General features: G+C 48.0%; 1 protein-coding gene across 3 annotated transcripts in view; it reads left to right on the top strand.

The window, feature by feature from the left end:
- The first annotated feature begins 250 nt into the window (after nt 1-250).
- The window catches only part of Eva1a (eva-1 homolog A, regulator of programmed cell death), a 62,762-nt gene continuing 38,420 nt past the window's right edge, over nt 251-24,592 (top strand). Inside the window, exon 1 of one of the 3 annotated variants that reach the window (XM_076939930.1) lies at nt 251-723. In XM_076939930.1, the coding sequence (XP_076796045.1) occupies nt 581-723 (143 nt within the window). In that variant the 5' untranslated portion in view covers nt 251-580. Of the gene's footprint in view, nt 724-6,012; nt 6,955-12,207; nt 12,477-24,592 lie in introns of those variants that run through there. The other 2 variants (XM_076939933.1, XM_034511258.2) reach the window with 2 other exon arrangements.

Consider the following 24,592-nt stretch of genomic DNA (forward strand, 5'->3'; position numbering starts at 1 on the left):
TCAGTTTCTCATTTTCCAACTCCCATGACTCCCGGTGACTTTGGTCAAATAGACTCTGGCCGTTATTACTCTCTTTAAAACGGCTTCTGGGCATCGTGACAACGTGTTTGGAAATACTGTGGCATACTTGTGGTGATTAAACTTTCGGAAACATCTGGATTCCAGGTTTCCACAAGCCTGGGTGGCTCCAGCGCAGGCCCCACTTAGGCTCTGGTTGAAGGAATCTCAAGCGAGCCCTTGTGGCTTCTACTCTCTAGCCTCAGAGGGCAGGAAAATCGCTGGCCAGACATTTCCACAGGGGCTCCAGGGGATCAAAGAGAGAAAAGCAAACACGGAGGCAAAATGTGCTATTTATTCTTGGAACAAAGTTGCATTGGCAGCCCGCTCCCCTCCAGTAATACTTGCTTTCCTGAAAGGATTACACTTGCCCTGGCTTCCTCTCGCTGGATTTAGCTGCCACTCAACGCATGACCTGCAGCTTCTATCTCCTGCCCTCTCCCAACCATGGTTTTCGTTTTCTCATTGGGTGGGCAAGAATAGATGAGATTAGAATTATCCATGAGCGAGAGCATGGGTTAGTATGGCTTCTGAGAACACCCTGCATCAGCAGCTCAAGTCAACTAACTGCTCACAGAAGCTCGCCCTGGGAGCCAGTCCTGTTCCGGGGTTACGGAGTCCTCTGAGCACTTCAGGTCTTTGTCTTCTCCGGGAAGAAGGAGGAAGGTGAGGCTGAGGCCTGCCTGGTGGAGGTGTCTTTCTTTGGGAGGATTCTAGTCACTTCTTCATGAGCATCTCAGCTTTTATAATTATGTAATTACAAATTCATAATTAGATGACAGATTTATTTATTGATTGCCTTATTTGTTTTGGGGACAGATTCTCACTATGTAATTGCTATGGTGTGAGCTACTCCATCAATGTATATGCTTCTGGGATTGAACCTAGGGTTTTGTGGCTGTAGACAAGTATATTACTAACTGAACTGCATTACCAGATTAATTTTTTTTAATTTATTTTTCGTCTTTCTTTATTGCTGTGAATGGAGCATGGAGCCTCTCTGATCTGACAAGCAAATGCTGCATCTCTGTCCTTTTCTTAGTCCTTTTTAGTCTGAAGCAAGATCTTGATAAAAACCTCAAAATGGCCATTAATTCATAGTTATCTTGCCTAGCCTCCCAGAGTAGCTGGGATTACTGACCTGTGCCACCACTCTTAGCTTTTCCAAAAGCCTGTTGTCACAGAGAAGAACCACAGTGCTTTGCTGGGCAGACACATATGCAAGCAAAACACCCATACAAACAAGAAGGTTTTTTTAAAAAAAAAATTGGCGAGACACAGTGGTAATGGCCTTTAATCTCAGCACTAGGAAGGCAGAGGCAGAGGCAGGGGCAGAGAGAGGCAGGGGCAGAGAGAGGCAAAGAGGCAGAGGGGCAGAGGGGCAGAGGGGCAGAGGGGCAGAGGGGCACTTTGCATTTCTGAGTGTCCAGCATGAAAGGTTGTTGGGTGGAGGGGACAGGTCATGCCCACTCTGAAGGGCCTTGTGTGCTACACTAAGGAGTCTCTGCTGTCCTAGAGGCATCACAGTAACCGGGTCCACTGTGTTTGTTAGGAGGTGCCTGGATCTTGGAGTTAGGGAGGGATGGATGAAGGACAGGAGGTGGGCGGCAGCTCATGCTGCAGAGATGGGAACCCAGTGCAGGGTGGGGGAGATGGTGCTGATGGAGAGTGATGAGGAGAGTGCTAGGTACAAAAGTCATACTGCCATGAACTGAGAGCTAAATAGCAGTTAAGAAAGTGCAGGGTTGAAGACACACGGTGGCCTGGGAAGTTTGGGTATAAAAAATCCCAAATGAAATAAAAATACAGAGAAATATCTAGAAAAGAACGTAGGACACAGGAAGCTATTTAATAGTAATTATTTAATATTTAATTTGTATCCATTTTGTGTATTTTACATTCTTATAAATGTACATGAATAATTACATATTTGTAGGCAATGAAAAGATGTTATGATTTATGAATGTAATTTTTGATAAGTAAATCAAACTAGTTAACAGACACATTGTCTCAAACATCTATTCATTTTTTTTTTAACTTTTGGATTTCTTCTGGAGACAGTGCCTCTCTGTGAACCACAGGTTGGCCTGAGACACACTGCTATCTTCTGCTTCGGCAGTCTAGAGTGCTGGGATAAGCCATCATACCTGGCTTCAAATCTTTTTTCTGGGGCTGGAGAGATGGTTCAGCATTTGTGAGCACTTGCTGCTCTTCTGGTGGACCTGCACCCACATGAGGCAGCTCATGTTGCTTACAACTCTAGCTTCAGAGCTACACAGCCCTTCTTCCAGCCTCTATGGACAACTGCACACATGCAACACACACACACACACACACACACACACACACACACACACACACACATCCAAATGCTTATTCCTTGTGGGAAAAACATTTAAAATTTACTCTCAGCAATTTTGAAATGTGTTGTAGTTGCCAATTAAGCTCTACTCTTACCACCCGGTGTCGGCGGCAGAGCGAGTTTCTCACAACCCACCTCAATGTTCTGGGTTCCCAAATGAAAGATATACACACACAGCTTTATATTTTAATATGCCTTAAACAACTCAATGGCAGGGCCAGTCCCAAACTTCCACGTGGTTAACACCTCTCCTCCGTTACTCCTGAGTTATTACTTACTAAAATCTATATTCCATCTTTGCTGCCCTAGACCCAAGGGAGGGGGCCTGGGGCCACTCTGCCCCAACTCTTACATGATTGGTATGCTCTCTCTTCTGCACCTTTCAGGCCTGGACCTTACTCTTTCATCCCACCCCCTGGCAAGGTGGTTCTAAATTCTCCATCCTTTCTCGGTCCCCTAGCCAGCAAATCCTAAGGTTCTGCCTGTCTCCCTGCCCAGACATTGCTGCTGGCAATTTTATTTACCATCAGAACCAACTGGGGACAAGAAAACTCAAATTCAGCATCTTAAATTCAAATTCTGGTGAAATTTTGGGAACCCAATGAACATAATACAAGCATTAGACCAAATCCACACCTGAAACGTGCAATACCACTGCTAACTGTATTCACCATGCTGTACAGTGAAGTTAGAAAAACTCCGCTGGGCGGTGGTGGTGCACGCCTTTAATCCCAGCACTTGGGAGGCAGAGGCAGGCAGATTTCTGAGTTTGAGGCCAGCCTGGTCTACAGAGTGAGTTCCAGGACAGCCAGGGCTACACAGAGAAACCCTGTCTCGAAAAACCAAAAAAAAAAAAAAAAAAATCCTATATTCCTCCCATCTACCTGATATTTTATACCCTTGAGCCATCATCTCTTTCCCCACTTCCCTCACCTCCCAGACCCATGACCAACATTCTACTATTTGCCTCTAAGCTTGACCACTTTCAATTCCACACATACATGGAAGTGTATAGAATTTGTCTGTCTGTGCCTGGCTCATTTCACTTAGCGCAATGTCATCTAATTCCAACCTCATCACTAATGGCATGACTTCTTTCTTTTTAAATGATGAATAGCATCCCCATGGACGTACACCCACATTTTAAGCTATCTGCTACAGACACAAGTGGATTCCATGGCCTGGCTATTCTACACTGTGTAACAAGGAACATGAAAGTCAGACATCTTTTAGCAAACTGAATTCAAATCTCCTGGGTAAATAGCCCAAAGAAAGACTGGTGGGTCATATCAGGATCCTATTTTTAGTTCTTAGAGGAAGTTCTGTGTGATGGTCCATGATAGCTTCAACACATTTTAAATGGTTGTTGGAGGTTGGGGCATGTTCAAAGCAGAGGGGAAGGAGACAGAATGATTAAAGACAAGGATAGAGGAAGTGAATCGGAGAGGAAAGGTTTGGCAAGTAGGGGCTTGAAGTTCAGAGAACACCAGCCCCCACCCCACCGCACACACACCCAAATTCCCACGTGCCTAAGGGTTAGAGCCAGCACTTCACATCTCATTACAAGCAAAGCCTAGGGCTCCGTGAAGCCTGGCAAGCCACTCAAATGAGGCAAATGGCTCACCATAGAATATAGTGTAAATATAACCAACCGCATTTGCTATCTTAAAGAACGCCTAGTACAGAAATCCAGTTGAGACGAATGAGCCTGGCTTTTTTTTTTTTTTTTTTTTTTTTTTTTTTTTTTTGCGTGTGTGGGGTGTGTGTGTGTGTGTGTGTGTGTGTGTGTGTGTGTGTATGTGTATGTGTATGTGTATGTGTATGTGTGTCTCGGAATGCCCACAAAGGTCAGTTCTGGATTAGTTGGATCTCCTGGAGCTGCAATTACAGGTGATTGTGAACTGCCAGAAGGGGATACTGAGAACCAAACTGGTGTCCTCTGTGAGAGTAGCAAATAATCTTAACTGTTGAGCCCTTAAGACCTTTCTAACCTCAAGGAAACCGAGAGACTGGAATTTTTTTTCCCCTCTGTTCCACTTGCCCACTTACCTTTCATATAAACCCCTCTATGGAGTACACACCTCCCACAGAGCTATAGAAACCAGCTCCATATCAGGTGCGGCCGGCAGTCATAAGATGGACCTCTGGCCACAGCTCCTTGTTCAGGATGGTTGTGCTGATTTTTGAGCTCCTTGACTTCACATTTATTTGTTATTACACACTTTTCTTTTCTCTTCTTTCTTTTTGTTTTTGTTTGTTTTGTTTTTGTTTTGTTTGTTTGGGTTTTTTTTTGTTTTGTTTGTTTGTTTGTTTGTTTTGAGACAGGGTTTCTCTGTGTAGCCCTGGCTGTCCTGGAACTCATTCTGTAGACCAGGCTGGCCTCGAACTCAGAAATCCGCCTGCCTCTGCCTCCCAAGTGCTGGGATTAAAGGCGTGTGCCACCACCGCCCGGCCTTACACACTTTTCTTGCTTTTTATTCAAACCATGAATTTTCTTCCTAGGAGAGATGTGGAGGCTGTGGATAAATACATCTCCTTGGTGCTGAGCTTGCCTCGCCATCTTAGTTACATTTCTGTTGCTATGAAAAAGCAGCACAAAGAAGAAGGGTTTGCTTTATCTGTTTCCAGGAACAGCCCATTCCGGGTGGAGCTCCAGCCAGGGCGACACATTGAGTCTGCAGGGGGAAAGCAAAGAGTGAGGAATGCTGCCTTCTGCCTACTTCCCTTTCTCTTCTCCCATTTACTTATCCAGGATCTCCACCCAGAGAATGGTCCTGCCTGCAGTTAATGCAATCAAGCTTTTTAGATCAGTGAATGCAACCAAGATAACCCTCATGGGCTTCCCAGAGGCTAACTTGACCTAGATAAGTCTGCACAAAGGTGTGTTCACCTATCACTATCCTAGATTCTGGCAAGTTGACAATTAACACTAACACAAGGCTCTAGGTTCAATGCTACTCACTCTGACAAAAAACCAAAAAAGTAGTTTTTTAAAAAAAGATGGGGGCTGCGGGGTGGTGGTGGTAAGTTTTGAATGGTCTGCCTTCCAGTCCTTTTGAATTTAATAGCATGTGTCAGAAGCTAAGAGGACAGTCTCAAGTGTCATCCCCCATCTTCCTGCCTTTCCCCACCTCCTCTCTCCTGACAGGTCAGCTGATCCTGCAGCCTCTGGGGATTCTTGTCTCCCCCTCCCATCTCAGGCTGGGAGTGCTGGGATTACAGACATAGCTACTGCATTCAACTTGGCAGGACTTCTGGAGATATGAGCTCAAGTCCTCATGCCTAAACATCAAACTCTTTAGCGACTGGCCATCTTGCCAGCAGCCTCTAGTGCAGTGGTTCTCAATCTTCCTAATGCTGGGGCCTTTTAATACAGTCCCTCATATTGTGGTGACCTCCAATTATGAAATTATCTCATTGCTACTTCATAACTGTAATTTTACTAATGTTATGAATTGTGATATAAATATCTAATATGCAGGATTTCTGATAGGAGACCTCCAAGGGATTCTAGATAGACTTAGACAACTGAGTCTTGTCTTCTGCCTCTTTTATCCCCCAAGAAGCTTCACTTCTGGGCAGGGAAGACAATTTTCTATAGGTAGAAGGTAGAAGGTAGAAGGTAGAAGCTTGGAGAAGTATTATCTATAGGTAGAAGGTAGAAGCTTGGAGAGTATTATCTGTCAATGATCATTTGTCTGGCAACAAGAGAGAAATACTCATTAGACTTGGAGATTGGTACCTGGGAGTGCAATGGCTCTGTGAGTCAAGAAGCCTGATGCCAACCCTGACAACCTGTGTTCTATTCACAGAACCTATAGGGAGGAAGAGAGAGCTGACTCCCACAAGTTGTCCTCTGCCCTCTGCTAATGCCCATGTGTGCCCTACACATTCACACACAACACGAATAAATTCATAGGATCTTCCTTTCGTCCACCTTTCTTTCTTTCTTCTTCTTTCTTTTAATATTGGTATAATCTGGAGCTACCAATAAGTGGTAAGACATTCTTGGTGACTAGAAGATGTTAGTAGCTGTAATGGCTATTCCTGGCTGCCAACTGCACTATATCTGGAATGAACTACAATCCAGAATTGTAGGGCTCACCTGTGATCCAGATCTTGAGGATGAACGACACAAGTTTCTGACCTGGATCTTGGCATGGAGATCTTGAGGCATAGTGGCTACAAAAAAGCTTAGGCCCAGGCAAGGTAGTATACACCTTTAATCCCAGGAGACTAAGACAAGGAGACCTCTGAGCTCAAGGTCAGCCTGGGACAAAACAAGTCTCAGATCCAGGCAGGTGGTACACATCTTTAAGCTGGGCCACACCTTCTGCTGGAGACCTACACAAGGACATTGGAAGAAGGAAGATTCACTCTCCTTCAACTGCTTGCACTTACTTACCAGCACATCTGTTGGAATCCACTTCTACAGAAGACCAGCTGAAACAACTAGCCTTGTGGGACTGGGCAACTACTAGATTCTTGGACTTCCACTCACAACTGACCATTATTGGGGAGTTGGACTACAGACGGTAAGTCATCATAACAAATTCCCTTACTATATAGAGACTATCCATAAGTTCTGTGACTCTAGAGAGCCCTGGCTAGTACAGTAGCTAACACTGCCATATGACTAGCTCTGCTTTAAAAGGCTGACAAAGGTTGGATGAATTTAAATGTCACCTGGTTAATGATGGCCCATGGGACTTAACAGAAACCCCTTTGCTATGTAATGTAGTGGCAAAAATGAGTCACTAGGTTGAAAAGAAAAACTAAAGGAAGACAAAGAAATCGAGAGAAGAGAGAGGGGAGTTGGGTGTCCTGCCTTTCCAAAGCTAACACTTTGTATTGGGCTTTCTGTTTGTTTTGGGGTAGGTTCAGCTCTGGCTGGCCTCAAAGTCACTACATAACAGGGTATAATTCCGAAATCACCATCTTCCTGCCTCTGCCTCCCAAGGTGTCTTGTTATAAGTGTGCCCCATCACGCACAACCAAAACTAACAGTTTGTTTGATGGTTTATTTAGTTGATGATTTAAAAACAACAAACAAACAAAAGCCATGGTCTCATGTAGCCCAAGATAGCTTCAATGCCTCTCTGTAGCGAGGATGACCTTGAATTTATGGTTCTCCGACCTTCACCTCCCTCTGGGCTGGAGTTACAGATATGTGCCACCAGTTCTGTGTAGTGCTTGGGACTGAAGTCAGGACTTTACACACTCTAGGCAACTGAGAACCCCTATCCTCATAAAAGACTATACATTTTCTTTTCAAGTTCACTTTTGCCAAGATGAATAGATACAGAATGACTGTAGGGCAGAGCATTCAAAGAAATGTCTCAGCCTCCTGATTTTTCTCGAGTGACATCATTGAGGGGACATCAGTGTCTCCGTCTGCCCATGCATTAGCATCTTGTAGGGCCATGAGGCAATTTCCTTTGTCTCCTGGTATTTGCTGTACACGCCTGCCTTGCTTCTGGAGATCATTTACTGCTTCTGGGACTAATAAGAGCTGCGAGTTTGCAGCTTCTTGTAAAAGCATTGCCACAGGACAGGGGACAGACTCTGGTTTCAATCACTCATACTTTCTCACGAGGGAACCAGATTTCTTCCTCTCAACCACAAGGGCTGGCTTTGCCAGTCAAGAGACAAGGCGAGCCCAGGGATTGTTGTTCATTTACTTTTCCCTTTGTTGTTATTTGGACGTAGTGTCTGTTTCTGAGGTAAGCTGGGACTCTCTATGCAATCCCTGATTCACCGGGAGCCTCCTGTTTTAGCCTATTGAGTACTGGGATTGTGGGTGCAGTAGACATTGTTATTTGTTTGGTTGGTTGATGGTCTGCAGGATCACAAGGGTGAAAGACCTATGGGAATGCCTCTAGGGGATTAGTCTCTGTGGGAAGACTAATGTCTGTGTACATCGACACAGTCCCTGCCAGGAGATTTTGGACTGAGTAACATGGAGATAGTGAACAGAGCTCCAGTATGGCTTTGCCATTGCTCCTTTCCTTTCCTTTCCTTTCCTTTCCTTTCCTTTCCTTTCCTTTCCTTTACTTTCCTTTCCTTTCCTTTACTTTCCTTTTTTGGGTGTTTGAGACAGGATTTCTCTGACCCAGGCTGACCTTGAACTCGTACATCTGCCTGCCTCTGCCTCCCAGTGCTAGGAGGCACCACCACTACGCAGCTGCTCCCCTTTCTCAATTGCAGATGTGTTGTGACTGGCTCCTGTAAGCTGGGAGTCTCTGCCATGATGGGCAAAATTGCTTTTGTCAGGGTATTTTACTATAGCCACAGGAAAAGAAACTGAGAGTCTCATATTCCAGACTCAGCTTTTGTTGTTTCCATTGATTTATTTGTTTTGTACTGTTTTTTATTTTAGGGTGGGCGTCTCTCTGTTTTTGAGGCTAGCTTAAGATTCACTCTGTAGCCCAGCTGTCCTGGAGCCGAGGGGAAGCTTTCTGCTTCAGTGTCTGGAGTGGGGAGCTTGTGAGTGAAGGGGTGTTACAGACATACACCATCATTCCCAGCTTGGCGTTAACATGCCCTGGGGTCCAGACTTGACTGGGGTATTGTGGTTCTCATTGTCTTAGACTCTCCTGGTGTTTGAGGCCCTGGGGTCTTTCTCTGCATGGCTACAAACAGGATTGTAGACCCTGACTCCACACTTACCCCCAAGATGTACTTGTTTAAAAAGCTTTCTGGTCTGGATCCTGCCCTGTGATTTGAGGCCAGTTTACCGGAGAGTACTGAGTATAATGTGCATTGATGTTGCCTAGGGTGACCAGGACCATTGTCTGTGATGGACAGGCAGTGTCCAGGAAGTGACAGGGAAGTTGAGTTGCATTGGTAAGTACATGCACACCATGGTGCCAGAGAAATCAGGGACAGCACACCCTCCTCAGCAGTGTGTTGTCTTGGAGCGCACTAATGTGGTCTACAGGCTCCCCTTAGTTTCAGCTTGGAGCTGTTTCCTCTGCCCTTCCCATCCAGATTTGTGTCGTCGTCATGTCCTCTGCTCATTAGTAAATGAGAAGCCTCCAGGTCAGTGGGTTTTCATTGTTGTTTGGTTTTATTTTTCATTTTGTTGTCTTTTCACGTGTGTGTGTGTGTGTGTGTGTGTGTGTGTGTGTGAGAGAGAGAGAGAGAGAGAGAGAGAGAGAGAGAGAGAGAGAGAGAGAATATGGAGGTCAGAGTACTACTTTCGAGATTCAGTTTGGTGATCCCCAGACTTGGCAGCAAGCATTGTTACCCTTTTGGGCTCAAACGATTTGGTTTGTTTGAGAAAGCCTCTCACACTGGTGCTTACTACCTCATCTAAACTCATGACAATCCTCCTGCCTCAGACTCCCATGTTCTGGAATTGGTCTTGAGCCACCATATCTAGCTGAGGTTGTATTTTTTTTTTTTTTGGAGGCAATAACTAGTATGCATTTGCCACATGAACTTCTGTAATGTTACCAAACTGTTGTCATGTGAGCACACACAGAGCTTTTGACGTGGGAGCAGTAGGGGCGGGACTAAAGGAAGGCAGGGCCACAGCTACCCTTCGCTCAAATCTTGTTACCATTACAGTATTTGTGCCCCAAAGGGATGCTATAGGGAGCTCTAAATAACCATATCTCTTTTGCTAACTGAAGAAGCTCCAGGGCTCTAGATTTTCTGCACATATTTGTCTGTGCTGTTGTCAGCAGGTGGTCCCTGCTCTGCTCGCTGGAATCTAGGGGGCCCTGTGCATGATGCAGTGGGGGCTAGCGTGTGGGCATCCCCTGTCTATATCACCAAGGCTGTGCATCAAGAGACGGAGCTATGTAGATGATAGCTTTAGTCCCCAACGCTGCTGAAAAGCAGTTCAATGGTGTCTGCTCATTATCACAGAGTAAGGCTACATTTCAGCAGGACTAAGCATACTCTAAGAATTCAGCCTATATTGGCATTTCTTAGAAGCAATAATAAACATATCCAAAGCAAAATGGGGTCAGAGTATTCCAATGTCCTTTCTTCACCCTAGGGGACAAATGCATAGGGTCTGGACTGGATCCAAATGTTCTCCTTAAAACAGTCTAAAGCCAAATGGTCCCTGAGAAGGTGTTTGCCCACCTCCCAGCAGCTGTGCTTGGTCCATCCCTTCATCCCACATACGAGCATCAGCTCTGTGTGTGGTCCAGATCCAACCTGTGATCTCAAGAATCCCAGGGTGCACTGCCCAGGTGGCAGCAAACACAGCATTACATCACGAATCCTTTGTGCCACCTCTATCTGCCTGCTGATACAGCCGGCCAGTTATGGGGAGCATGCTGAGTGCCTGGGTATGGAATTTGGAGTTGGTTAAGTGTGTGTGTGTTTTACTGATAAGAAAACTGAAGTCCGGAGAAGAGGCCTTATTTAAGTTCAGAGAGTAGTTTAGTGGCTGACCAAGGCTAGAACTGGTCGCTCGAGGCTCCGAGGAAGCAAGGCCCTTCCCACCAGACCAGTAGCTTCCATATGAGAAGACAACTGGTCTGTGTTTGCATCAGGACCCTGAACTTGTTTTCTTTGGGGGAAAGCGCTGCATTTCAAGATTAAATAAAGCAAGCACCTTTCGAACAGGTGTAGAACATAGCTCTCAGCTCTGTCGCTGTTAGATCACCTGTGGAGACTTTCAGACGCACTCATGGGAGCCCCTCCTCAGACCAATTCAGTGGTTGTATGAGTGGAGCTGGGTCCCTTCTCCTCATTTCTTAAACCTAATAGTTTAATGTCCAGCCAGGGCTTTGCGGTCTGATATATTCAGTCCACTGTGCCACCAGTGGTCTTGAAAGTAGCACTTCCTAATAGTGAAAAGTATTTGAATCCGGGCATTCTGTCAAAATGTAGACTCTCAGTTAATCAGGCCCAGAAGGGCAGGGGAACAGCAGCTGTTTCTAGATTATGCTTCTGATAGCAGTTCCCGAGGGCCTGGGATTCTGATGACCACTTGGATCCCTGATCACCCCATCCAATTTCTTCACCATCTGAGTCCTTGGTTTTCAGTTGCCCTGGCTCCCAGCAACACCCTTTCTTTCTTGGGCTGGCAGGGCTTCCCCTCCTCCTCCCTGTCTCTCACAGGGCTGGGCTGCACAGCCTGCCTGTCTGTCTAGACTGTCCTCACAGCATGGGAAGCTCTGCCATTAAGACTCTGGTCCACTCCTTTCTTTGCCCCAGTTACCTGTGTTAACTGCCTAGGAACAGGATGCCCTTTGGGTTCATTTTAACCTGTTCTGCACCAAGCTCGGTGTCCAGTGGCCACTCTTTAACTACTCCTGTAGTTTAACAAACAAAACTTCAAACCCAGGCAAGCAAGGCCAAAAAGTTGTAATGGCTGTCTTCTGATACACACGAACATTCCTTGGAGATTATGCATCAGGCTTTAAACTCTCCACTCAGAAAAAAAAAAAAAAAAAAAAAAAGAGTCGATCACATTTAACAAAGTAAGTGGTTATTTCCTGTCTGGACTTGGGGTTTTAAAGCTGGCTCAACTAGTGCAGTCCACCAGGGTTGGGGGTAGGATTGGATGTCTGCTTCCAGATCTGGGCTCCTTACAGCAATAAGGGAAAGGTTGGAAGTTCGGGACAAGGTGGGAACCGCGGATGAGGAGATCACGTAACCCAGGGGACGGTGGAAAGCGCGGGGAGGCAGGCAAGAGTTGCCAAAGTTGAACTAAGTTGGAGCAGCCGTTCAGGTTTCGCGTCTCGCGGCGCCCACGTGGGGAAGGGGGCGGGGAGCGGGAGGGAGGGCAGGTCCGGAGCCGAGGGGCGGGAGTGGGGTGGGGTAGCGGGGGAGACCGAAGGAAATGAGACAACCTTTTCCTCCCACGGACTCAGGCTCCTCTAGAGTGTGCAGGGCTGGAGGAGTCCCGAGGTCGGGTGTGCGCGTTCCTTATTCAGCCCGGAGGAGGGCCACCCCAAACTGCTCTCTGGCGCGCGGGTGCCCCAGCCACAGGGCTCAGCAGCACATTCCCGTGCCCTTCCCTAGGTGATCTGATCCACTCCAGGCCCCCCTGCTCGGTCCCCGGAAGTACGCGCCAGAGGTCCTAGAGAAGGTAAGCTGCTTCCCCGAAGCGCGCTCGGGGCGCAGGGACACCCTAATTCGGCTGAGCGGGAACTCCTCGGATCCGAACCACCGCTTTGTTCCCGAACCCCAGTCCAGGTGTTAGCACCGGGTCCTGCCTTCTTTTGCTTCCTCCTTCTCCTGGCGTCCCCAGCCTCTTGCTCCTCTTTGGCTTGGTCAGACCACTCTTAACCCTCTGCCTCGGGCTCTGGAGAGCCAGTGAGTTCCAAATCAGGGCGCTTCTCTAGCTGCTCCAACCTCCGGAGCTTGCCTGAGCGGGTCAGCCTGCGGCGGCGGTGGACTTGGGCTTTGCTTCAGACCAATCCAACTGAAGCAGGCCTAGTGAAGTACTTACCTAGGTCCTCTCGGAGACACTGAACTATTGACACTTATTTAGCGACTCCCCCACCCCCCAGATACCCGAGATCGGAGTGGATTGTGGCTGGCGTTCAAAGGCTGTTGGCGCCCCCTAAAGCTTTAACTGTGACGGTCTGTTGCTGGAGAGGGAGTCATTCAGTCTCTAGGGTGAGGGGTCCTGATGACTCGGGGTAGAGGGAAGCGATCCTTGGCGGGGCATGAAGACAACCAGTAAAGTTCTGAAGCAGGTGAGGCCGAGCCGGCTGGGTACTTTCATTTTTGCTACTTAGTTAAACTCCTTTTTCCAACCTCAAGCCTGTGGCAGGAACTTCTAGGAGTTCTGGCTTTAAAAATGGACAAAAGGAAATGAGGGAGTAAGCGGCCTTGAGCCTCGAAGTTTGCAAAGGGTCCCCTGTGAATTTGGAGCCCAGCTGGTCTGTGCTGCACATCCCAAGTCCAGTTCTACAGATGGTTCCTTAGTTTAGTCTGAGCAAGAAGTCGGCCGCCTCCTGCCTGCTCACACCCAGGGAGACCAAGCCTTTGCCTTTTATAGCAAATACGTCGCGATTTCGTTCAAATCCAAATCGTTTATTTAGAGCCGGCTCAACTCAGTGAAGAGGATACTACTCAGCCAGCCGGCTGGTTGCGCACTGTCTCAGCCCCTCCTTCCCCTACAGGCAGTCAAATTATTATTCTGCTACTGCAGGCTGGCTTGAGGTCAAGTCCTGTGTCAAGGAAGCCAGGGTCAGACCACCAACCTTGGTGATGCCTTCTTGTGGCTGTTTTCTCTTTGGAAATATAGATAGTGGGCCAGGTGTGTTGTAGCACACTGGGGACCCTAGCACTTGGGAGGTGGAAGCCGGAGGATCAGGAGTTCAAGGTCATCTGTGGTCACAAAATAAGTTTGAATCCAACCTGCTGTTCCACAGGATTCGGTCTCAAAATACCAAAGTCAAAAACTCAGTCAACCAAGTAGTAAAGATGGCAGAGCTTAATTTTAATTTTAGATCTATTTTATTTTGTATTTTGTGCATGTGTGTGTCTGCCATATGTGTTTTAATTGTGTCCCTTAAGAGCAGTCTGGTAGTATCTGGAGTTACTTTTGGCCATCACCTTGTGAGTGGGGGAGGATGTTCACTCGGTGGACTGTTCAGGAGAGCCCTCTCCCCGCAGTGCCGTTATCTGGCCTATTAATGCTAGTGCTTTCATTGGGTCACCCTGACTTAACAAAAGGGTTCATGGAGAGCCAGGATTCCAACTCACCCTTTCCTCAGCTCTGTCTTGGATTACCCCAGCCCCCACCTGCAACCCCAGGGCCAGAGTTCCACTGCTGGTTTCCTACCAGGCTACTGGCCTGCCCAGCACCTTTCTTGGTTCTCCATTGCTCACAGAAAGGATCTGGATCTACAGGTGTCTGTCAGTCATTAACTGCAGCCCTGAGCCAGTCTCTGAGGGATGAAGTCTAACCTGTGACCTTGTACACCAGCCCCAGGCTTCCCTGCCCACCCTCACCCTCCAGCCCTTCTGCCATGCTCCCAACACATCCCAACTCACTGGCCCTTTGCTGTTCTGACCTCTTGACCCCACCCTCCCCACCCCCAGTGGCTTGGCAAACAGCTCATCATTTTTTTTTTTTTTTTTTTTTTGGTCTAGAACTCAGTCTCTTCTGGATGAAGCTTTTCTCCATTTCTTAGGACAGTGTCATTGTTCCCTGCCACCCTATCCAGTCTCCTTCCTTTCTTCAGTGTCCTGTTTGTAGAATTTACAGCAGGGGACCCCTTGCTCACCTCTCCACTGGTACCCACATACTGAGCCTGGTATAGGGCCATGCTCACAATACCTGCTGAGCTCTTAGGCTTTGGGCATTGTCTGTATTCAAATCCCAGCTTTGTACCTGTAAACTCTGTGACTTTGGGCAAGGATCAGTCCTACAGGAAGAGCAAGCTGCCTTCTCTGCAGGCCAGTGTGGTGAACTAATAGGATAATTGTCCATTTTAAGACCAAGTACCTGCTCCGTGCTATGCTCAGTCCATGAGTTTTGACTCGCTTGATATTGTATTATCACTATGAAGTTCATGCAGAAGCACAGAGAGGCTGCAATGTTTCCCTTACATCACACAGCTTGTTAGTGGTGGGGCCAACATTCACATAAACATTTGGATTTCAGAACACACACTCTTCTCGCTACAAAGGTAAGGGGGTTCGAGACTCAGTCGATGTTCAGTGAATGTGATCTGAGATTTGTTGACTAGATTAGTGGGGGCCTAAACTGTTCTTTTTTAACCTGTACCATACTTGGGATCTAAAACTGTCTGTCAGCAGCCCTGGGTTTTCTTCTCCTTTTTGCTTTGCTTGCAGCTACCAAAGGCTCAGACACTGGCCCCTAGTCACTCTGTTCTTGCTGCTAAATGGAGCTTAAGTATGCCTAATCCAGGCTGGGACAGCACTTAGTCTCTGGGAGGATAGTGGAGGGACCGCAGTTAACACCCCTTCCTGGAAGAGAGAGAGGTTCGGACATGAAGAAGGGACTTTGGTGAGGGATGAGAATACATGCTCCCCCTCCCACACGGGAGACTATGCCTGCTCTCTCAGGCATAGTCTCCAAAGACATTTACCTATTAAAGGTAAACTTTGTTGAGGGATTTTAATACTTCTCATACTGGAGTATTGGAGAACCAGGTTTGGAGGACACTGCTGACCCCTGTCACTAGCTTACAGCTGGTCACTTCACCAGCTTAGAATCCTGTTTCCCTAAAAGCAGCCTTGGCTTTGAAAGCCAAATCTGATCCTTGCTGGTTCTGTGGCGTCTTGCTCTGAGGGGCCGTGTTTGACTCCTTTGGCCAAATCCCTGCACGTTTGTGTACTCTGCCTTCACGCTCAGCTGTTCCACAGAGTCTACTCACTGAAGCAGGCTGCTCGCTAAACTTGAATGGAGTGAGTTCCCCTTGGGTGGTGTGGGGACTCTGTTTTGTTAGGGGTCCGGGAAGCCCTCTGGTGAGGGCTGATTCATAGAGTGTACCAGAGTGAGCATTTCCTGTTTAGAGTCCATACGAGAACTTGGAGGCCCCTGCAGAACAGTTCCCCCTTCCCACCCCAATCTTTCTGTCACTTAGGTCCTAGGTCACCAGCTGCTCATGTCAGAAGCAGATTTCCCTAAGTTATTAAAGATAGGAAGAAAAGCCAAATCCAAGACCTGGGCATCTCTTCTGTTTGAGGTTTCAATAGTCTGATCCAGAAAATACCCTGCTCAGAGTGGTGGGGTGGAGTGTCAGACTCAGGACCAACTAAGGCCTCTGATGCCACACCCTGTTGGCGCTCATGGATGATTCCTCCTAGGCTCTGTGAAATGTACCTTGCTGTGAGGCTTGGTGTGCGTCCTGTTTGGCTTAGGAAAACGTGTCTTAATCCATTATCATGATCACTGCCTGAATCTTCAGGTGGTACCTAGAACTTGGAATGTGGGTGCAGTGTACAGTTCAGCGCTGGGTGCTAGAGACACACAGACAAAGGAGACACGAGTACTGGGCTTGGTGTGTGTGTGTGTGTGTGTCTGTTTGAATGATCAAACAGCATGAGTATCAGAAAACTCATGAATAAAGCAGAAGATCAAGAAAGGGCTGGGCAGAGAGAAGTTTGGGGAATGAAGACCCAGAGATAGGCCTGGGGAGGTGTGGCTTGTCTGCAGTCCAGCTGGAAACAATGGAGTGGACGTTCCCAGTTTAGGTGTGCAGACTGCTTTGAATGGTGACTCTGCCCTCTATCTCTGTTCACCTTGTTTCCTCCTGGGGCCGGGGGACCAGAGCCTAGGGAGTGGAGGAGGGATACTGTCTCCAGTAAGCAAAGAAACCATAGTCAATAGAAATCTGAGCTCAGTAGCTAGGCATGGCTGTTTTGTTTTATTTTCAAAGCCCTGGCTGACATTATGTGGATGGCCCCTCTAGAGCCCTGGCTTTGGGACAGTTCCCTTTATAGCATCTAGATGTTTGTGTGGATGGATGGCTAAGGAATGGTGAGTTTCTCAGTCTTAGGGAGAGAGAGGCAGAGGCAGAAAGGGAGGGAAAGAAATTGAGACAGATTCATGGAGAATGAAGGGCAAGCTAGAAGAGTTTTGATATCTGGGCCTATTCTAGTTCAGCTGGTCAGTGGCTATCAGGGCTGACACAATTCCTTTTGTGTGCACTTCCTGATTGGTTAATTGGTAGAGGTGCCTCTGCAGCTCATTCCTAAACTTAATTCTGTCTACCATTCAACACCCACCCACCCTCCTCTAGGGCATATGCAGACACTTTTGAAGAGATAAGTGAACAAAAGCTCTAGCACTGGAGTCCCTCACACCCCACCTTCAGGATGTCCACAGCTGAATGAAGAGATGGAAGACATCTGCACAGCACAGGGGCAACGAGGACAAGCTGAAGATAGTGTAACAGTCCGAAAATTGAATGTCCCCTGGAATCTCGTGATGGGAAAAGGAAAAGGCTGGGGCACTGTCACCAGCCAGAGCAGGAGCTTGTCTTCCATAGAGAGACTTTATACAGTTCTGAAATTTGTCAGATTACCTGGCCAAAAACCCAGGATGAAGGACCCAGGGCCACATCATGACCAGTACTGCTTAGATTTGAACCTCAATTTCACATCAGGATCCAGGGTGGGGAATGTCACTAGAACTCTTTGTTTCTGTTCCTAATGTTTGATTAGATCTCTTTTTATCTGGTTTTTACTAGTGTGTTTAACTGGCTTTGTGATGTCGATAGCTGAGTCTGGCTCTTTAGAGCTACCAGGGCCCAGGCTCTGATGGTTAACAACTGTGGTAACAGGAACGGAGGAAAATCCTTCCATCTAGAGCTCAGGGAATGGAGGCAGGTGAGGGTGTCCTCTTCTGGAGACCATCTAACCAACCCTGGAGAAAAGGACTCCAGGAGGGAGCACCTGGTTATTACAGGAGTCCCTGCAGTGGGTGTTAGGCCCCAGGGATAAAGCTTTAGGTAGATAGATTTGTCCCATTGAATCTGACATCGATTCTACTACTCTCTGAGGTGTGTGTGTGTGTGTGTGTGTGTGTGGTGTGTAGAGGGGGAAGGGAGGGAGAGATACACACACATACACACACACATACACACACACACACAGAGAGAGAGAGAGAGAGAGAGAGAGAGAGAGAGAGAGAGAGAGAGAGAACACATTCATAGCTAAATGGCAGACCCAGTATCAGATGCCAGTCACACACTCAACCATCCAACCGTGCTCCAGACCATCTCAGGACAGCATCTGATCCCAACAAGAAAAAAAAAAAAGAGAGATAGGGGATGTAGCTCAGTTGGTAGAGTGCTGCCTAGCTTATACAAAGCTCTAGGTTCAATTCCCAGGACTGTGTAAACTGGTTTGGGTGGATCATGCTGTAATCTCAGCATTTGGGAGGTGGAGGAAGGAGGATCTGAAGTCAAGGTCATCGGAATGTCCTAGGCCAGCAGCAAAGGGGGGCAGGAAGGAGAGGGGTCAGTCACTTCCTGCTTTTTCTGCACTCAGACTTGCTCAGGGCTTTAGAACATGCTCCCTTACTTTCTTCCTCCTCCTGCTGCTCCAGATTTGATCCCAGAGGCAGCTTGCACTTTGTCCTCCACTGTGAGAGGAGACGGAAGTACTACTCAGCAGAGGGGCCACTATAAACTTTGGGGGGGGGGCAGCTTTTCCCAGAACACCCAAACTGAGTGAAACCTCACCCCTTGCCCTGTGCTGATCTGTCACTCAGAAGGGCAGTAGCCCCAGGGAGCATACTTCAGGGGATCTTGTTCCTGTTCAGGGAGGGAGAGTCACATGGACTACTAAGGCTGTCTTTCCAGGCATCTGTACAAACACAGCCAGCTGTCCTCTTGCTTGCTCCTCTTGTTAGGACAAGACATATCACAGCAGTCATCAAGGAAGGGGCAGGTGGCACCTCTGTCGGAAGAAGAAGTGCATTACTTTCTCAAGGTCTTCTGTCCGGTGTGCTTCTTAGCTCAGCAACCCCTAACAGCAGCTCCCTGCATTGCCACCCCAAGGTGCATGCAGTAGGGAGTGGGTGGGGATGTAACTTCTACAGGTGTGGACCTGAGTCCTGGGGGGCACCTGCTGATGTGCCCAGGTTCTTATGTGCCACTGCAAAGAACCCAACCAGGGACACGTGGTTAAAAAAGAAACCGTTTGCCAACAAAGGAAAGGGACTCACTCCCAAGACTGGGAGTGGGCTAGTGAACTGAGGGAAAGTCTGCACTCAACCACGCTGAGCCCTGAGTGGACTGATCCTTTCCTGAGTGCTGGCTTTCCTTTTGTGTTTCTCATTTTTTTTTCTTGCCTTTGTTCATTGAAGCCCAGACAGGGAAAGGCATCCTCTTTCTCTACCAAGGATGACTGTTCTATGCTACTCTCGATGCGTCTTTCTGTGGTCTCCTGTTGCCAGACTACTTGAAAGGGCTCCACACTGTATTGCCACTGGTCTACCTCAAGGACTTGGTCCTTTTATGAGGGGCAGAAATGGTTGGCAAGGGCATTCTCAGGGTTATACCCTGAGAATCTCATGCAAATTCTAAAGGCAACACCTTGAATATTGCCCTAGGAAGGACACTCCTAGAAAGTGAGGTATCCTGGGCCCACATAGATGACTTGGTAGTCGTGATGGGTATGCTCACCTCAGCCCATCACCATTTGCTGATACCTCTCATACCAGCCAGGCTTTGTTCTAGGCCCTGGAGACATAGATGAGCAAATGTAGAGACAGATGGAGTCAGGTAGGACTGTAGCGCCACACTGCACATCCTTTGTACTGAAGTAAGTTCCCTAGAAGCAGACAAGTACCCTGACAATTCCCAGATTGCTAAGGCCGACTATGAATATGAGCTCTCACATGGACTCAACAAATAAATGTCTTCCTATTTTGCTTTCTGTGGCTATAACTGCATTTCCCAGGCTGGACATGGTCCCTGCCTAGCCTAGCTTAGCACCCAGTGAAGGCCTCTCTGCAGGATCATGTTGTTGTAGAAGGCATCCTATGGCCCAGACAGAGCAAGTAGCTTAACTCTCAGGCCTTGCCCCTTCCTCTCAGGTAGGCCTAATCCATGACCTTATTTTTTCCTAATTGACTCTGAAAGGCCACCTGTAAATGTCATTTGCATGTGACTTGGGGATTGTTTTATTTATTTATTTATTTATTTATTTATTTATTTGGTTTTTCGAGACAGGGTTTCTCTGTATAGCCAAGGCTGTCCTGGAACTCACTCTGTAGACCAGGCTGGCCTCGAACTCAGAAATCCACCTGCCTCTGCCTCCCAAGTGCTGGGATTAAAGGCGTGCGCCACCACCGCCCAGCTAGGGATTGGGTTTTTAATAAGTGAGTTCTAGGTAAGTCATTAAAAGCCATTGCAGTTGGGATGTTTCAGTATGGTAGAGAATGGCAAAGTGCTATGAACTCCCAGAGGAGGAACACTTCAGCTGAGTCTGGGCTCCAGGCAGGGAGGTTCAAGGCAGACGGGAGGCTGGGTATGTAGGTAGAAGGGCTGATGAGGGAGGAGGAGTTGGAAAGAAGGTGTGTGAGTCTGCAGAAAAGCAAGGTCACTCCATTAGGAGGAGCCTTGCTGATGTCTGAACTTGACTTTGAAGGCGATGGGGAACTACTGCAGGGTTTCACAGAGCAGAGACAAAGTCCAGGCATCTGTGAAGACAGAACTTCCTAGCTGTGGAGAAGACACTAGGAAAGGCAGATGTCAGGTGAGCAGCCAGAATGTCACTGTCATATGGGGTATGTAAAAGGCCAGGAGTCTGGAGTCAGATGTTTGTTTCACTGCCTCCAGCACCTGTGTTACTCTGGCTGGATGGTGAGTGAGAATCCGTCTTCTCTGAATACAGCGAGTCTGATTCCTCATTCCTGGGTAACAGAGCCAATGTCAGGATTCTGTATGACATAATATGCCCCTGATCATGTTACAGCCGTAATGGGCATTATTTTTAATATCCATTACTAGCATCCAGGCAAGAACTAGTAAGTTTCTGAGACATTGGTAATAGGGTTGGAGAATCCAGGGCCAAGAAACACTTGGCACTGAAGTCAGCATTTTCTGGCGACGAATTGGATGAAGGAGCATGGACGGGCAGGAACCCATGATGACTGGGGCATTTTGGCCTGGGAACCCAGGAGAAGGATAGTAGAGCCATTCATTGGCAGAGGGGGTGGAGGAGGAGGAGCAGGGGAAAGGGGTGGGGGGTACTGCATGGCAGGAGAGGGCAGTGAGCTCAATTTCAGACTGGCCAACTTGGAAACCTCCAGGACAGGTGTGGAAAGGTGTCTGTAGGCCAATGGCTTCATGAGGTTGGCATTCAAGAGAGGCCTTAAAGCAGATTCGTGAGCCAGCTTTTAGCAGGAGTCAGTGAAGTCATGTTATGTATCATTGAATCGGGGGAGTTACGAAGTGTGGGAAGAGGCTATGAGGAGGGCTTCCTTTCCAATACTTACTCATTGTTTCTTTTGTGACACGCTCTTATGTAGCCCAGGCTAGCCTCAGACTTTTCATATAACTGAGAGTGACCTTGAACTTGGGATCTTCCTGTCTTTGGGGTTACAGATGCGTATTGCTAAAGACTGTGATGTGTGACTCATGCTTCGTGAGCACATCACTAGGTCCAGATGGTGCTTTTTAAGTGTGCTCTGCATTCTAAACTCTTGTATTGATCCTAGAGCAAAGAAACCCTCTCAGGAAGGAAGGGGGTTGGTGAAGAGTCTGAACTTCAGAGCACAACCAGCACTGAGGATGCCTATAAATGTACCTATTTCATAGCTGAGTAAACTGAGGCACAGAGATGATGAACGACATATCCACATGGCTCTCGATGACTGACCCAGGATTTTCACCCTCCTTGTCGGGATCCATGTCTGTGCCAGTCTGCTCTGAGAGCAGGGGTTGCTGGGATGTCACACAGAGCTCCAGGCAAGGGGAAGAGGAGACTGACTGTAAAGGCAGCTTTGGGAGGGGACATGCAGAGAGCAGGAGGACTGGGAGACTGGAATGCAGACAGAAGTACTTCCTGGAGGGAGGGATCTACAGCCCAGGATCAGGTCATGTCCACGTAGGGTAGGGTGAAGGGCCTTTGCCTGGGGGATTAGGAGGCCACTGAGTGATGAGCCGTGAGGGGGTGGACGAGAAGACTGGGTTCATGAACAGGTAGGAGGTGAGGACGTGCAGCTATCTATGCTGCATAGGCCGTTTTTGACGGAGCTTGTGGGGAGGTCGGCAAAGAGGCAGGTACAGAACACAGGGTCGGATGCGTTCAAGGAGGCCCGGAGGAGAAACCCTCAGCACATAGGGGAGAATCCCTGTGAATGTAGTCAGTGTGGGAAAGCCTGCAGGTATAGCTCAGCTCCTGCTCGCCGTCAGAGGATTCCCACTGGAGAGGGCGTAATGGGTGTGAGCAAAAACTCTCTTGGGGGTTTCTGCTGAATTAAAGCATCAGAGAGTCCACATGAGAGAGCCATATTGGCCGCAACAGCCATATACCATCTCCCGGCGTGAGCGTCTCCTTGCTCACTTTCCTTTCCACAGAGACCTTTGTTTGTCCTGTGTTCTGGGCAGTGGCCACACACACAGCAAAATATCTTTAAGGAAGTCCTGGAGGGTCTGCTGTTCAAGACCTGAGTTTGATCATTTAGAGCCTATGTGAAAATCATGTTGCAGTGCTGTGTGCTTGGAATCCCAGCAGTGGGGTGGTGGAGACAGGGGGGATGGGTTCCTGGGACTCTCCAGCCAGACAGCCTAGCATACTTGGTGAATTCCAGGCCAGTGAGAGACCCTGCCTCAAAACAACCAAAAAAGATAATCAAAAAAGGTGGGTGGCACTCGAGATGAGATTGACCTCTGACCTCCCCACACGCATGCACGCATGCTTGCACACACTTGTGCACTCGTTCACACACACACAAACCTAAAAAAGCCCTTGGTGGGTTTTTTCAAACACTCCACTGTTCATAGGTGGAGCACGGAAACGTTCTTTCACAATACCCAGCCATGAGTCATCACACTGGTAGAATCCAGACAGGTAAAGTTCAGGGACAGCATACCACCCCTCCTCCCTCCAGCCCCGGCACTTTGCCTTCAGAAGAGTCTTCAAGGTACCTTCGCATGCTGGGGTGTCTTATCCTCTGTGGGTACAGGCACCTGCTCTGTAGTTCAGGGAGGTGAGAGCTAGCATAAGGCCTTGAGGAGAATTGTGGGGCCAGAGTCACCAGTTCCTGTCTGGACACAAGAGTCCTGGTTCTGGGGGGGCAGAGGAGGGTGGTGGGGATGAAGGCAGTGTGGGGGAGGAACAAGGTTCTTGTAGGGATAGAAAGGTGGGTGGCTTTCAATGCATCTGCTTCAAGTGACACTGGGTGATTTGGCTTCTGTCATTTAAGTTTGTCATAATGAGAAAAAGTTCCCTTGTAATGCTTTGCTGCCGGGCACAAGGAACACAGGCCTTCTGAGGTGACTTCGTTATCTTGGGGCAAAGCTGGTTTTTGAGCTTTGGGGACTTAGAATTCTTTCACTCAGACAGGGACTGTGAAGGGTTAAGTCTTGATTCAAGCAAGAAATGTCACCTTGCCTTGCCTGGCCTCCCGGCTAATATCCCTGAGGCACAGGGCTAGAACTGAAATCTGGCTTGTAAATATTCTGCGGTTGAAATGGCATTTTTGCTCTTGGAAGTCCTTCAGTGAAATGTACACACCTTCACAGAGGGCCTCTGACAGGCTTTCCCAGAGAGGTGCTTCCCTGAATCCAAAAGGCCACAGGAAAGGGCCTTGGGGGTGTGTGTGGGGAGGGGGGGGGTGTAGGGGGGTGGGGAGAGAGACAGAGAGAGAGAGCGCTTTCATGTATGTGCATCCTTTTGTAGCTGTGTATATGTGTCTCTGTGTATGTCTCTGTGCACATGTGTTTCTCTGTGTATGTGTGTATCTGTGTCTATATATGTATGTATGTATGTATGTATGTATGTGTCTAGGTATGTATATGTGTGTCTTTGTGTCTCCACACCTACAAGAATAACTCAGCTGAATTAATTTGCTTCATTTTCTTCCTCTGGGTGTCAGGAAACACAATGCTGGCACAAAAAGTCCTATTTCAGACTTGGAGGCTTCATGGGTCTCTGGAGAGGTACTCCAGGAACCAAGGAGGAACAGGGATGTGGGCGTGGCACTAAGAGTCTCTGGCTGAGGGTGGTTGGTATACACAAACCAGACACTGAAGCAGCAGAGGGAGGAGCCACAGGTACCTTTCCCCACCCATCTTTGGTAGCTCATGAGGAGCAGGTGTTTTTCCCCAGGAGGGTGTGCCCGTGGCTCAGCACAGGTGTGGACTCAGGAAGACACACAGCCCTTCATGTGGCTCGAATCCAATCTTATGGGTCTGAATGTTCTTTCAAGGGAAAAGGCTGGGCGTGTGGAGTGAACGCAGAGAACTGTGTGTGTTGATGATAATTAAGAGTTTAGTTTCTATACTTTACTACTGAGAACACTGGAGTGTCATGGTTTACACAGAAGGTTGGGTTGGAGGTCTGGGTTGACAGTTACAGCTTCAGCATCCTCACCATCAAATGCACCCCTGTGCAGTTTTGGGAACGTCGTGACAATGGATTATTGGGAGGGACAGTGCTTTAGACAGGTCGTCTTGTAGAATCAGCCTGTACTGATAAAAAGGTCTTGATCCAAGTATGGTGGCCCACACTTTTATTCCAGCACCCAGGAGGCAGAGGCAGGTG

The sequence above is a fragment of the Arvicanthis niloticus genome, chromosome 9, assembly GCF_011762505.2.
Source record: "Arvicanthis niloticus isolate mArvNil1 chromosome 9, mArvNil1.pat.X, whole genome shotgun sequence".
NCBI classification, from domain to species: domain Eukaryota; kingdom Metazoa; phylum Chordata; class Mammalia; order Rodentia; family Muridae; genus Arvicanthis; species Arvicanthis niloticus.